Source organism: Chlorocebus sabaeus, chromosome 23 (genome assembly GCF_047675955.1).
Source record: "Chlorocebus sabaeus isolate Y175 chromosome 23, mChlSab1.0.hap1, whole genome shotgun sequence".
Taxonomy (NCBI): domain Eukaryota; kingdom Metazoa; phylum Chordata; class Mammalia; order Primates; family Cercopithecidae; genus Chlorocebus; species Chlorocebus sabaeus.
Window position 1 is genome coordinate 11,023,704 of NC_132926.1, and position 14,953 is coordinate 11,038,656.

General features: G+C 51.9%; 1 protein-coding gene across 1 annotated transcript in view; it reads right to left on the bottom strand.

Moving 5' to 3' along the window:
- FGF18 (fibroblast growth factor 18) overlaps nt 1-7,974 on the bottom strand; it is a 37,807-nt gene extending 29,833 nt beyond the window's left edge. The window contains exons 1-2 of the mRNA XM_008015289.3: nt 7,391-7,974; nt 7,179-7,215 (exon numbers count right to left, since the gene is read on the bottom strand). Coding sequence (XP_008013480.1) covers nt 7,179-7,215; nt 7,391-7,422 — 69 coding nt within the window. The 5' untranslated portion in view covers nt 7,423-7,974. The remainder of the gene's footprint in view (nt 1-7,178; nt 7,216-7,390) is intronic.
- Between the last annotated feature and the right edge of the window lie 6,979 nt (nt 7,975-14,953).

A 14,953-nucleotide genomic window follows, 5' to 3' on the forward strand; every position in this document is an offset into this window, starting at 1 on the left:
TTAGTTCTCACAATAACCCTTAAGAAGTAGGTATTTCTCTCTCTCTCTTTTTTCTTTTTTTCAGATGGAGTTTCGCTCTTGTTGTCCAGGCTGGAGTGCAGTGGCGTGATCTTGGCTCACCGCAACCTCCGCCTCCCAAGTTCAAGCGATTCTCCTGTCTCAGCCTCCTGAGTAGCTGGGATCACAGGCACCCATTAAGCCCGGCTAATTTTTGGTATTTTTAGTAGGCATGGGGTTTCACCATGTTGGCCGGGCTGGTCTCAAACTCCTGACCTCAAGTGATCCGCCCATCTTGGCCTCCCAAAGTGCTGGGATTATAGGCGTGAGCTACTGCACCCGGCCAGAAATAGGTATTTCTCATGATCCTATTTTACAGATGGGGACACTGAGGTGTAGAAAATTGAAGGTTAAGGAATATTTGCTGAGCAGCTGCCAAGAAGCACAGCCAGGATGCAACCTAGGTTTCCCCTACGCCAAAGCCTATGCATTCAAGCATTACAGAAGCCACTGACCTCACCTCACTGATACCCAGGCGTGTAAATCAAAGCTCAGAGAGAGAGGTCAGTGAGCCTAGGCCAGAGCCAGGACTGGAACCCAGGTATTCAGGGATTCTTCTCTGTGGCCCACATGGGGTTGTCTTTGGCCCCATCCTTGGCACAACAGCATTTTGAATGGCCTGAGGCCTTTTGCCACTGAGATGTCAGAGCAAACACACTGCTAGCAAGCCGGACCGAAGCCCAAGGGGCCTACTGACCTGCTGGGGTTTCAGAACAAATCCCCATGCTCAGGCCCAAAGTGCTGACAGCAGGCCCAAGCCCCTTCTTTTTTTTTTTTTTTTTTTTTTTTGAGACGGAGTCTCGCTCTGTCACCCAGGCTGGAGTACAGTGGCCGGATCTCAGCTCACTGCAAGCTCCGCCTCCCGGGTTTGCGCCATTCTCCTGCCCCAGCCTCCCGGGTAGCTGGGACTACAGGCGCCCGCCACCTCGCCCGGCTAGTTTTTTGTATTTTTTAGTAGAGACGGGGTTTCGCTGTGTTAGCCAGGATGGTCTCGATCTCCTGACCTCGTGATCCGCCCATCTCAGCCTCCGAAAGTCCTGGGATTACAGGCTTGAGCCACCGTGCCCGGCCGGCCCAAGCCCCTTCTAAGGCCAGCCCTCCCCTCCATGCACTGCCACGGGGTCTTATGCGTTAGAGAAGAGCTGACACAGCAAAAGCTAGGAGCATACAGAGGTTCCTCAGAGCAGCCCTCACCCAAAGAAAGAAGAAATCAACACCTCCCCTCCCACAGTGATGACAAGACATCAGCCCTGGGGGAGGACTCACTATACCTGCTGGGGACGGGCAGGGGGCAAGGGAACTCTCCTAGAGTAAGAGGCATAGGAGCGTGGTCCGGACTACAAACAAGAGTTTGGATCATGCACTGTCCCTCCACAACTATCTGAGGCAATAGGGACGGTTTCCTTGGTTGCTTTTTCCCATTGTACACGTGCAGAAGCTGAGACCCAGGGAGGTTAAGTAACTTGCCCAAGGTCACACAGCAAAGAGAAGGCAGAGCCACACTCCAGAGCCCTCAGACAAGTAAGCTTGAGTCCTAGAGTCGGGCAGACCCAGAGTTGAATCCAGCTCTGCCTCTCTCTTGCTATGTGACCAAAAGCAGGTTACTTCATGCCCCAGTGCCTCTCTTTTTCTTCCTCTGTAGAATTCCCTAGTTCCGCTGGTTGTGAGGTTTGACCTGAACAATGTGCAAAACCACATGGCAGGCCGGGCACGGTGGCTCACGCCTGTAATCCCAGCACTTTGGGAGGCCGAGGCAGGCGGATCATGAGGTCAGGAGATCAAGACCATCCTGGCTAACACAGTGAAACCCCGTCTCTACTAAAAATACAAAAAATTAGCCGGGCGTGGTGGCGGGCGCCTGTAGTCCCAGCTACTCCGGAGGCTGAAGCAGGAGAATAACATGAATCCAGGAGGCGGAGCTTGCAGTGAGCCAAGATCGCGCCACTGCACTCCAGCCTGGGCGACAGAGTGAGACTCCATCTCAAAAAACAAAACAAAACAAAACAAAAAAGCACACGGCAGCCGGGTGCGGTGGCTCACGCCTATAATCCCAGCACTTTGGGAGGCCAAGGCAGGTGGATCACCTGAGGTCAAGAGTTCAAGACCAGCCTGGCCAACATGGTTAAACTCCATCTCTACCAAAAACACAAAAATTACCCAGATGTGGTGGCATGCAGGCTGAGGCAGAAGGACTGCTTGAACCTGGGAGGCAGAGGTTGCAGTGAGCCGAGATTGCACCATTGCACTCCAGCCTGGGCAATAGAGCAAGACTCCATCTCAACAACAATAACAAAAAAAGCACTTGGTCTGTAGTGAGCGCACTATACCTGGTGGCCACCATGAATACTGTTGTTGTTTTTGGTGGCTTGATGTGCCTGCACCCCAATTTTCCACACCCACAAGTCTCCTGCTAGAGGACTAGGTCAGAACCAAAAGGCCCTGCAGAAAATGGAAATCTCTTCCCGATCTCCCTCTAGTCTCCCTTTGGGGGTCCAATGTGTCCTTGGAGCTGCCCAGGGCAGGGTAGAGGCTGCATCTGTGACCCTGATGGGTTGCCCCAAGCCTGCTGACACTGGTCGTGCCAATCACAAGAAATTCTAAAAATCCACCTCCTTATCTCAGAGCGGGTGACACTCCCGAGCTTCAGGAATGCTGGTGGGGAGCCCCGCCCCCTCCCCCTTCCCCTCCTCCTCCGCTGGGGAAAGTCTGGAAGAGGACTGCTGAATTCTCCAGGCCCCAGCCCCCAAGTATCCCCCTCTAACTCTGGGACCCTCTCAGATCAACACATTCCAGGAGGATCAGGACCTGCAGACTCCAAGTCAGACACCCTCAAGCCCAGAGACGCCTATCTGGGCTCTCAACATCCCCCCCTACACCAGAATCCAAAGAGAATCTCACTACAGAGCCCTAGCATGTCCCTAAGGACTCCATGGGCACACCAATATTATTTCTGAATAATTTCAGGATCCTTTGAGAAGAAGGTCCATCTGCTATGGCAGAAAGAATACAAGATCTTGAATCCAGCATGTTGGGTCTCAGTTATGACCTTGAACAAATCCCTTCCTCATTCTGTGCCTCGGTTTCTCCATCTGTGAAACAGAATTGTTACCCTCTCTTACCTTGCCCTCCCTGTAGAACGGTTGAAAGAACCGAACCAGCTTCCCAATGTAAGGGACACTTTAGAATTTCTACAAGCACCTTCTTTTTCCTTCACGCAAATCACTGCTCCTCGGACTCAGTTTCTTCCCCTGCTAAACGGAAGGAAGATGTATGTGCCTGCCTCACTCCACTTCACAGTGCTGGGAGAGGAGCAGAATAGACAAGACTCTGCTCATCTGGCACTTTCTCCCTTTAAACTTAGAGGCCAGGGACTGACCAGACCTTATTCCCAAGGCAGCAAGAAGCAGGCTCCCAGCAAGCATGTGCTGAATGAATACCTGACTGTGGATGGATGGATGATGTTGCTTTAAGAAATTAAAAAGCCAGGTGGGTGGCTCACACCTGTAATCTCAGCACTTTGGGAGGCCAAGGCAGGCAGATCACCTGAGGTTAGGAGTTTGAGACCAGCCTGGCCAACGTGGTGAAACCCTGTCTCTACTAAAAATACAAAAATTAGCCCAGCATGGTGGTGTGTACCTATAATCCCAGCTACTTGGGAGGCTGAGGAGAGTCACTTGAACCCAGAAGACAGAGGTTGCGGTAAGCCGAGATCACGCCACTGCACTTCAGCCTGGGTGACAGAGCTCAAAAAAAAAAAAAAAACAAAAATGTGCCATCCACTAACAGAGCATCGCATCCTCTTTTTGTCCCAAAGGACACTGTCTCCAGCTTCCCCATCCTAGCCAGCTTAAAGAAAGGGTCTAAACCTCACTGAGGAGGCTGGGTGTGGGGGTGGTCATGCCAAGAGGGGGCATGGAAGGAAACTTCCAAACTTGAACACTTCTTGTGGTGAGAGAAGAAGTGGCGCTGCAGGAGGGACAAGGGGCTAAGGGGCTGGCAGGAGGGACAAGAGGCCAGGGGATGCCCCCCCGCACCCCGCCCATCCTGGCCTGCATCATGCCTGGTCTGTCTGGGGAAGGCCAGGACCTAGCCGAGCCTGGCGGCAGGAACAATGTCAGGCAGGTGCCGGCCGAGCTGCGGGAAAGGCCCAGCCCGGTGTCATTGTCAGAGCTCAGCCAAGTGCAGAAAAGCAATTTACTGGTCACGCCGCTTGCTCCCCACGGAAATTTTTAAAATTCTTCCAATTTGAGCTATCTACGGTGTCCTGAGTCGTGTGGAGAAGGGATGAAGGGATTTTATTAAATTCCCAGCTTCCTACTTCCTAGGGTGGCCAGCGGGTGAGGGCGGGGCTCACCACTTTGGGGGTGGGCAGGATGGTGTCTGGCATTGAATGTGATCATGGAAACGTAGCTGGGGGCAGGGACCCATTTTGAGCCTGGTAGCGATGGACAGGAGGAAAGGAGGGGCCCAGAAACTCCACTGCTGAGACTGGACCAGTCCTGGAAAACACTGAGGTGGGGGAGGGAAGGGTGTAGGCACATCCATTTCCCAGCAGGCACAGCGTGCCTTCCTGGGGGGATGAGAACTGGCAAAACTTCCCCACCCCTATCATATACCAGTTTAACTCCATGACCAACCATTTCACAAATGATGCAGCGAAGACTCTGGGGATCCACAGAGAGGGAAAGATGGAGCTGGAGCTGGGGTTCAGGCCTAGGCCACTGGATTGCAAAGCCCTGAGCCCTTCCCTCCATGCACAGAGGCTTCCCTGGGCCCTGCTCACCCTGAAGGAGCTTCAGTTGCTACCCGCTAAGTGCAGCCTACCCAAACCTCAGCAGGGAGCAGGCCTCAGATTCCTGGCAGTTAACGTCATGTGGCTCCCACCCCTCATTTCAACCATTAAGGCCACCCGACTTTTGTTCCTATAGTGTAAATGGGGACATAAGCCTGACAACCTTGCCCATAACTCCCAGGATAACATTTCTTTATCTTTAGGGGTCATAGATGTTTTGAAACTCTGTGGGGAGCAGACAACCCCTCTTCCAGACACAGCACATTTGAGCACCATTTTTGTGCGACGTTTCAGGGCCCTCCCCCTCCCACAATCCCATCCTTTGACACTCCAAGGGTACATGGACCATGGGTTAAAAACATCTGTCCTATGGCACTTTGGATGCAGAAAGGCCGGTGGGGACAAAGGGGCGAAGGAAGGGGGAAGGTGGAGGTGGTGGGGAGAGGAGGTTCCCTCACCTGCTCTAAGGCTGCCTCTTGACCTAACCAGGGCAGACCACCCAGCTCTTTCCCAAGATGCTGGCTCTAGCTCGGGCCAGGAGGTGGAGGTGGGATGCAGAGTCCACACTCCCTCCCTCCAGCTCCCCCGGAGAACACAAAGACCACACAGCAGCCCCTCCTGGGCCCCACTTCAAGAAGAACCAAGAGCAGCAGGCATCCAGAGGCTTGAGCCACACGTCTGCAGGCCTCCCTGCTACTCCATGCCCATTTCATCACTCCTGCCCCCAGGCTCAGAACTCTGGAAAAGAGCTCTTGCCCAGGTCAGACAAGCAGACCCCCTGGAGTGACCCCAGGGCCTGCCCTCTGCTTGGGGACTCAGCTGCAGACCAGGCAGGCCATGCCTGGCACTGGCCTCCCTCTTTGACACCAGCCGTTCCCCACCCCCGCCCCCATCACCACACAGGGTCACATCTGCTTTGGCAAACAGCCAGTCTTAAGTTACTGACTCCAGTTATATTGATTCAAGGAGTCACTGGGGACCCCAGCCTGGCCAACAGGAGGAAAGAACCCATCAGTCTGTCCACCCTTCCGTCCCCAAGCCCTACTGGATGCCCCCAGCTCAGTGCCTATCAGGAAGGTACTCAGTGCCTCTCCTGGGTGTGGAGGGAGGATAACAGGCCCACCACCGCCAAACACTGCGAGAGGCTGCTGAGTCGCAGCAGTGCTCAAGGCACACAACACTCCTTGAGCCAGAAAACCGGGAGAACCACCAATTTCCTGTGCTTAAGACTTGCTCTGGGGATCTCCTGAATCCAGAAGGCTAAGGTCTAAGATTCTTCTCTAATCCCGGAAAGCCACCTGCCTTCCACCGAGGGGGAAGGGTCAGACAACCTTCTTTTGGCCTGTGTCCAGTTCCTCCTGGCCTGGCCCCTTGCAGCACTAGGTGGGTGGGGGCTTGGGGAGCTGACGCTTCCTATTCCCTTTGCCCGCCGCCCCCCCCCACCCCCAACATGCAGAGGCAGCCCTAGTCTGGTTCTAATCGGGGCTGAAGTCGGCTCCCTTTTTCGCTCTTCTCTCTCCCTCCCCCCAACCCTTTTTCCTTCATTTCTACGGCTTTGGAAGCCAGAGCGTTCCAACTGTCTGTGTGCCAAGACCTTCCCGAGTCTGAAAGCTGCTGAAGTAACAGATCAGATTTTAGCAAGTGCTTTCCAGGCTGAGCGCCAAGCCCTCTTCTGATTCACGGAGAGCGAGCGAACGGGGAGCAGGCGGGGAACCAAGGAGGGCTGCACCACCTTAGGCGAGGGAGTGCGGAGCGTGGCCCGTCCGGGAGCGGCCTCGCGGGCAACGGCCACTCGGCCTAGGCGCCCTCGAGGTTCCCCTTGTCCCGGGCGTGTGTGTGTCTGTATGTGTGTCTCAGTGCTGCAAGCGCCTTCAAAACCACAGAGTAATTTACAACTGAAGCTTTCTCCCTGGACTCGAAATCTACTCGGTTGAAAGCCTTTTTGTTTGGAAGCGGTGATGTTAAGGGAAGGTTGGCAGAGAAAATCCCCAGGTCCTACCCCTCGCTGACTGCGGGCAGGGGTCTTAGAGCCGGGTATATTGCTGCGGCTGAGCCCGCCGGGTCTGCGGGATCTCCTTCCTGCCGAGGCCGACAGGGGCCGCGACAGCCAGCGCCGCCTCGGGCCCCGCGGCAGAGCCCCTTGCCCTTGGCCGGTCCCCCGCCGGCGCAGGGCGCGCGCGGAGCCGCCCTTCCGCGCCCTGGGAACAGGTGCACTGGGCTCGGCGCCCATGAGGGGTGGGGCACAGGGAGGGGGCGCGGCCAGGGAAGAGGGGTCGGCCTGTACCGCGAGGCAGGGGCGGGAGGAGGTCAGAGTCAGGAGCCCACGTACCTGTACCTGGAAGCACAGCAGCAGGAAGTGTAAACACCTGCGGGAAACAGATGGAGAAGCGGTCAGTGGGACCTGAGGAGGGGGGCGCACGGACAGACAGACACGCAGTCGAACAGTCAAGCGAACGGACGGGCGGGTAGACAGAGGCACAGGGCACAGGCACACGGACAGACGGCCAGGCAGGGTGGGCAGCCCCGCGCGCGGGCGCTTACAGGCAAGTGCAGGCGGAGGGCGCTGAATACATCGCTGGGCGGGAGGGAGGCGGCGGCTCCTAGCCCAGCCTGCACATGTCCGCTCCGCGCGGCCGGGACCGGGCGCCTCCGCCGCCGCCGCCGCCGCCGCCGCCGCTGCTGCTGCTCCCTCCTCGCCGGCTGCTGCTGCTGCAGACTCTGCTGCTCCGGGGCGCTCCGCGGCGCGCCCTGCGGCATCAGCGCCCCGCGCGGCTCCTCCCGAGCGCTGCGCCCTCCGGGCTGGCGCAGGGGCTGCGGGGCGGCAGCCGCTGTGCAGGAGGCGCCTGGCCGGTGCGGGGAAGCTTGCTCACTGCTGGCCGGCAGCCGTCCGGGCGTCCGTGGGAGGTTGGCTTCCCGGCTCAGTTCGGGGACAGCATGCGCGGCGGGGCTGGAAGCCGGGTTGCACTCTCCGGCCCGGGCGCGGAGCTGCGTGAGGCCAGGGGTCAGCGCTCCGGGGTCGGGGCGCGCGGCTGCAGCACTAAAGCGTCACGGCCGCTCCGTCTGGGCGCCCGCCGGCTCATGTCTCCTCCTCCGCGTCTCTCCGGCCGTGCGCATCGCCGCCTCCCACCACTGGCGGCGGCCGGGGCGTTTTCTACGCGCGGGCGGCGAGGGGGCGGGGGGCCGGGGGCGGGCCCGGGCCAGAGCCGGCACAATGAGGATGCGGGGCCTGGGGGCTCCCCCCCTCGGGGCGCGGCCGGACGGGCGCTCAGCTCGCCTGGGTGCGCCCAGCCCACATCAAAGGCGGCCCTGCCTGCTCGCCTGCCTGCCGCGGCCTCTCGCTGCCTCCTCCTCCTCCTCCTGGCGGCTCGGGGTTGGAGGGGAGGCGCTCAGACTCGGCGAAGGAACCGGCAGCTCCGAAGCGGCAGGACCCACGAAACTGAAGCTGGTGAGCGCTGGAAGCCGTCGGAGCTCTGCGCCCGAACGCAGTGACCCGCTCCTCCGCGCAAACGTTGCCCAAATTGGGCAGGCGATGCTCCCCAAGAAAGCAGTTAGGTACGGAGCGTCCTCACCTGCCCACATTCGCTAGTCGCACTCACCAGCGCTCCAGTGGGGAGCCGAGAAGGGGCGGGTCAGACCCAGCCCCGGGGCGGCTCCACTGAATGGGGGTCGCTTTTACCCGCTCTGTGATCGTGGAGTTTCCCAGCCACCCTCTTGACTGGCAACACACTTAAGTGAGCCCCCTTTCTCTTCTTACGTCCCTGCCGCTGCGAAGGGGGCTCCAGGGCGTCTCTCCTTCCCACCCCTTGCCGCCTCCAGGGCTCTGGGGTCGGTTCACGGGATCCCAGCTGGGCTCTCCCGTAGGCGAGCCAGCTTTGGAAACACACGGCTACCACCAAGCGGCCCCGAGACGTCACTGCAACCCCAGCACGGACGGCTGCACGCCGGGGAGCAGCCAGGACTCTGGTCAGCGACCACGCTGAGGCCCTCTTCCGGCCTCCTCCCAAAACCGGGCTGAGACTTGCCTCCGTTTGCATACTATGCAGCTTCGTTCCTTTAACCAGGGTCCCATTCAGGACACTGATTCTCACCGCCTCCGCCCCTTCCAGAGGCATAAGTCCTGTCCTTCCCACCAACCCCAAAACGTAGATGTTCTTGTCACGCACCAGCCTCACTGTCTAGAGCCGGTGTCAGCCAAGCTCTGCTTAGGCCTGATGCTAAGGAAAATAGGTCAGTGAGAAAGACATTGGAGTACAGCCTCAACCAAAACTCAGGAATCTGGACTGTTTGGTTAAAGCCTCCCTGCGTTGGCAATGGTTGATGGTCCACTAGAGCATAAACTGAGGTAGGACTGTGGAACAGTGCTATATCCTGAAGCCATGAATATAAAACATTAGTAATTGTTCCAAATATCAGGCCTCCTTGCAAGCTATTTTAAGTTCCCTTTCAAAGCTGAGGCTATTTTAAACAGATAGCCTCTGTTTCAACACTGGACACAAGTGCAGAAAACCTTTTCAAAACCAGGTGCTGAGTGATGGCGAAAATTCCTGCATGAAGCTTTTGAGCTGAATTTACTTAGACGTTCTGATTGCCAGAGCTGGACTTGCAAAGTTACTCGTAACTTCCCAAGTTCTGGAGAAAATGAACCGATCCCAAGATAGGATGCAATGACGAACCATAAATAGAAATGGACAGAAATTCTCCCACCGATGACCTGAGTCATTGCCACCATCTTTGATCTTGCTTTATAGGAAGATTGACAAACCCAGTCAAGAGGGGTTTTTGGCTTACCATCTGCTAGTTTGAAGTATCTCCTGGCTAAGAATCATGCTTCAAATTTTCTATACTGTTACTATTTTTTATTACTTGTGAATGGAATGGGTATATAATTATTTATACCCTATCTAAAATGCTTGCAGTATTTTTCAATGCTCAGATAAAGTATATTTGCCAATCTCACCTATCAAACAAATCAGACTGACCAAAAAGTCCAGCCAAGAGAACACTTCTGAGTAAGAGCATAAACTCAGGAGTCAGAGGTAGTGCATTTGAATACTGTCACCAACATTTACTTACAAATTCCAGCAAGCAACGGTTTGAGACTCTGCTTCCTCCTCTACAAAATATGGCTAAGAACAGTAACGACTCTCACAGAGTTATGAGTACTCAATGAGTGTCTGGCACACAATGAAAACTCCAAACATTTTAGCTAACTAATAATCCTAATTATGGTTTTCAGGTTATTTTCACATTTCTTTCTGAACAATTTTATCAAGTAGGGAGGCAAGATCACTTCCAATTTACAGTTGAAGAGGCATCTAGTCAGAAGGTCTTTTGACTCCAATCAATTTTATACTACACATTCTTTTCCCCACCACTCACACCCTCACGTCTGGTTTCATGTACCTATTTACCAATATGACCTATTTACCATATGCCTGAATCTTAAATGGGTTCTATCTGGATTTAGCATGTTCATACAACACTTAATGTATACCACTATTTTAGTAGTCACTTCTTACTAGTTCAATCACAATTTATTGAGATCCTACAGTGTCGGGCCCTCACTGAAAGGCAAGATCCCTGCACTAAAAAAGTACTCCGTCTCCACTAGGGAAGATGAGCCATAAGCAAATACACCAAGAGATAAATGCTGGCTTGTTACCAGTGCTTTGAGAGACACCAGTGGGATGAGATGAACAGTACAGGAGATACAGCAAGCCAGAAGACCTCTTGGTAACATTTAGGCCAAGACCCAAAGACAGGAAATAGCCATGCAAAGGAATATTCCAGGTAAAAAATGCAAAGTGCCTCCAGTGGAAAAAGGCTAGGCGACTGGCAGGGTTAGCCAGGGAGAGTGTGGCAAGAGATGAGGGTGAAAGCAGGCAACGTTCCTGACCAGGCCTTCACAGGAAATGAAGTAGCCATCAATGGCTTAAGGGTACCAGTTTTGCCATGCATCGGTTTTAAGTGTATGGTTCAGTTCTGAGAAATGCATCTAGGTACAAACACCACCTCTTCTCAGGCAATCTTCCAGCCCCCAATTACTGGTCCCAAGCAATCATTTATCTGGCACTGGTTTATTTTCCATTTCACATAAACAGAACCACCTAGTATGTGCTTGTGTCTGGCTGAGCATGTTTGAGATTGGTCCGCTGTTGCATTTTGCAGTAGTCAATTCTTTTTCATCATGGGAGAGTATTTCATAGTATAGATATGCCACAATTTGTCAATTAAGGGCTTTGAAACTGAGTCAAAAATCAGTTTGTTAAACAAGCTTTACCCTGGCTAAGAATGAAGTGGAATGCTGTTACACCATCCCACTGCATTCTTAGTAGCTGGAGTAAGCAGGGCACTAAGAAAGCTAGCTGTTACCAGTCCAGGTAAGGGTACTGTAGCTTGGGCTATGCAGCCATGTGCTATTTTGGGGTCGGAATCAGACACATCTGCATTAAATTCACAGCTCTAAGTTAATAAACTCAGGCAATTTTCTGAGGGGAGTTAAGAATGTATGTTGACTGGTAACACAATGAAATGAAAGCCCTGCAGAGTATCTCGATGCCTTGCCTACTGACTAACCCTAAGCACCTAGAACTTTTGTCTAAGACAAAGTATGTATCTAAATCCCTTTGTTCAAGTGTGCAAGTAAACTGAGCACTGCAATCTTTCCACTTGTTTTCCACTTCTTCCCAGTCTTGACGGAGAAGACGCCTAGGATTCAGGGAATCTGTGGAGTACAAATATTGTGGAGACAGAGATGGAAAACATCTAGCCTAAGAACACAGGACAGGCCGGGCACGGTGGCTCAAGTCTGTAATCCCAGCGCTTTGGGAGGCTGAGGTGGGCGGATCATGAGGTCAGGAGTTTGACAGGAGCCTAACCCACACAATGAAACCGTGTCTCTACTAAAAATACAAAAATTAGTCGGGCGTGGTGGCACACACCTATAATCCCAGCTACTCAGGAGGCTGAGGCAGGAGAATCGCCTGAACCTGGGAGGTGGGGGTTGCACTGAGCTGAGATCCGGCCACTGCACTCCAGCCTGGGGGACAGAGCGAGACTCCGTCTCAAAAAAAAAAAAAAAGGACAAGCACCCTCAAGCAGCACTGTCTTCAGTAGTATCAGATAATCAGCAAAGTAGACCCTTAGCACAAATAGGCTGTAAAGTTTTCTCAAAGCCAGCTCCTAGAACACGCACAGCATTAAATCTTGGGACCTCTACTGCCAAGTCCACGAGTCAGGGAGCAACTGGCTTTTCATTAAGGAACTGGCTAAAAAGTAGCCTCACTTTCTTAAACTTTAACCCTGTATTTCCAGAGTCCAGGCCACCTTTATAATAGGCTCAGTACAAACTTGTAACCCTCAACTTCTTTTTTCTTGGACAATTTCCAAGAAAAGACTCACACCCTATACAATGCTCATCTCTCCTTGCTCATTAAGCTAGTACTATCAAGAGCTACATAGCGGGTCGTAATCCCAGACCTTTGGGAAGCTGAGGCGAATGGATCACTTGACGTCAGGAGTTTGAGATCATCCCGGCCAATATGGTGAAACCATCTCTATACAAAATACAAAAATTTGCCGAGTGTGGTGGCGTGCGCCTGTAGTCCCAGCTACTCGGGAGGCTGAGGTGAGAGAATCACTGGAACCCGGGAGGCGGAGGCTGCAGTGAGTCAAGATCACACCACTGCACTCCAGCCTGGGCAAGAGACTGAGACCCTGTCAAAAAAAAAAAGAAAAAAAAAAAACGATTTTATCTGTTAAGAAAAAAAGAAAAAAAGCTGGCTGGGCGCTGTGGCTCACACCTGTAATCCCAGAATTTTGGGAAGCCAAGGCGGGCAGATTACCTGAGGTCAGGAGTTCGAGACCAGCCTGGCCAACATGGTGAGATGCTGTCTCTATTAAAAATATAAAAATTAGCTAGGCATGGTGGCATGTTGCCTGTAATTCCAGCTACTTGGGAGGCTGAGGCAGAAGGTTACTCACTGTAACCCGAGAGGCAGAAGTTATAGAGACAAAACTGCACCACTGCACTCCAGCCTGGGCAACAGAGCAAGACTCTCTCTCAAAAAACAGAACAAAAATAAAAGCTACTTAACGATGGTTTGGTTAACAACAGACCACCTGTATGGTGGACCCAGACTAAAAGGGAGCTGACCATTGTAGCAGATGCATTACTCATGTTCATGATGCTGGTGCAAAGAAACCTGTACATGCAATTATGTACAGCACATACTTGATACTATGAAAATAAATGTTACTGATTTACATATTTATTGCATTTTATCAGTGTTATCCTTAACCAAAAAAAAAAAAAAAGGGCCTCAGGCAGTATTCCAGATGGCAATGTTATAGATGACAGCATCGTCTTATTGCCCCTTAAGACCTTCCAGTGGGACAATGTACGGTGGATGAGTGACTTGATGATGATCCTGACCCTATGGTAGGCCTAGGCTAATAACCCTATGGTAAGCCTACGTCTAGTTAACAAAAAAGTTGAAAAAAACTTAATAGAAATGTACAGAGTAAGAAGGTATTTTTGAGGCCGGGCACAGTGGCTCACGCCTGTAATCCCAGCACTACCCAGTGGGTAGATCACATGAGGTCAGGAGTTCGAGACCAGCCTGGCCAACATGGTGAAACCCTTCCAAAAATACCAAAAAAAAAAAAAAAGAAAAAGAAAAAAATTAGCCAGGCATGATGGCAGGTGCCTGTAATCCCAGCTACTTGGGAGGCTGAGGCGGGAGAATTGCTTGAACCCAGGAGGCGGAGGTTGCAGTGAACCAAGATCACACCATTGCACTCCAGCCTGGGCAACATAAATGTGTTTTTGTAGTTTTTTAAGTATTATGAGTCAAAGTTTTTAAAGTTTATGAAGTTCAGTAAGCTAAGATTAATGAAGAAAAACATTTTTATATTTAACATTTAAGTATACCATGTTTATAGTTTACAGTAATGTCCCAGGCTTTTCATTCTCACTCAGCAACTTCCCCTTCTGCAAGCTGTATTCATTCCAGTGCCCTATATAGGTATGCCATTTTATCTTTATTTTTACCATACCTCTGTTAGAGACACAAATACTATTGATACAAGTGCCTATAGTATTCAGTTCACCTATACTGCATAGGTTTGTAGCCTTGGAGGCATGGGTTGTACCTTAAAGCTTAGATGTATGGTAGGCTATACCACCTAAATTCACGGAAGTAGACTCTGATGTTCACACGACGAAATCACCTAATGGTGCCTCTCTCAGCACGTATCCCCATCATTCATTAAGTGACCCATGACTACATATTAAGTCAAAACCATGTATTTTCTGCATTGGTACACCTATTATTCTGTATTTGCGTGTTTTTAAGCTCATCTGCTTTCCCTGCATGGCCTTTTTACTACTGTAACCTATTCTACCTGTTCTCTGGTTGAGACTGAAGGTAGCTCTGTAGTTACATTGACTGTTGACTTATGAAAAGCTTGTCAGCCAACCTGTACTTAAAATTGTTCATTCCCTTGTTTTTCCAAAGGGTCTGGTCTGATCTAATCAACCGACTACCCTAAACCCAGTATTAACAAGCAATGTTCCCACCCAGACAGTGGTCTACAAATACCATTATTTCTAAGGGAGGCAGGGTTCTTTGGGGGAAATGGCCACTCCAGGTCTGAGGAAGAAAATGAGCAAGATGAAATACCCTGTCACAGAAGAAGTCAAACAGTGATCAGATTACTGAGATCTACTATGACAGGAGCAAGCCTGAAGGGGATTCCCTTGGTCAAAAATAAAATATCAGCATCAAAAAAATACAGTGGGTTGAGATATATACAAATAAATAAAAACCTGAATTAAGGTTACACTCACTGATTCCTTTTCACAAGCTGCTAGGTATCAATCCATCATTCTAAAAATTATCAAAAAAGAAAAAATCACATTAAAATGATTTCCAGCACAGAACGAAAGCCTGTCTGGGCACACTGGCTCACGCCCGATGCCAGCACTTTGGGAGGCCGAGGCAGGCAGATCACTTGAGGTCAGGAGTTCGAGACCAGACTGGCCAACATGGTGAAACCCTATCTCTACTAACAAAATTATATACACACACACAATATATTTAT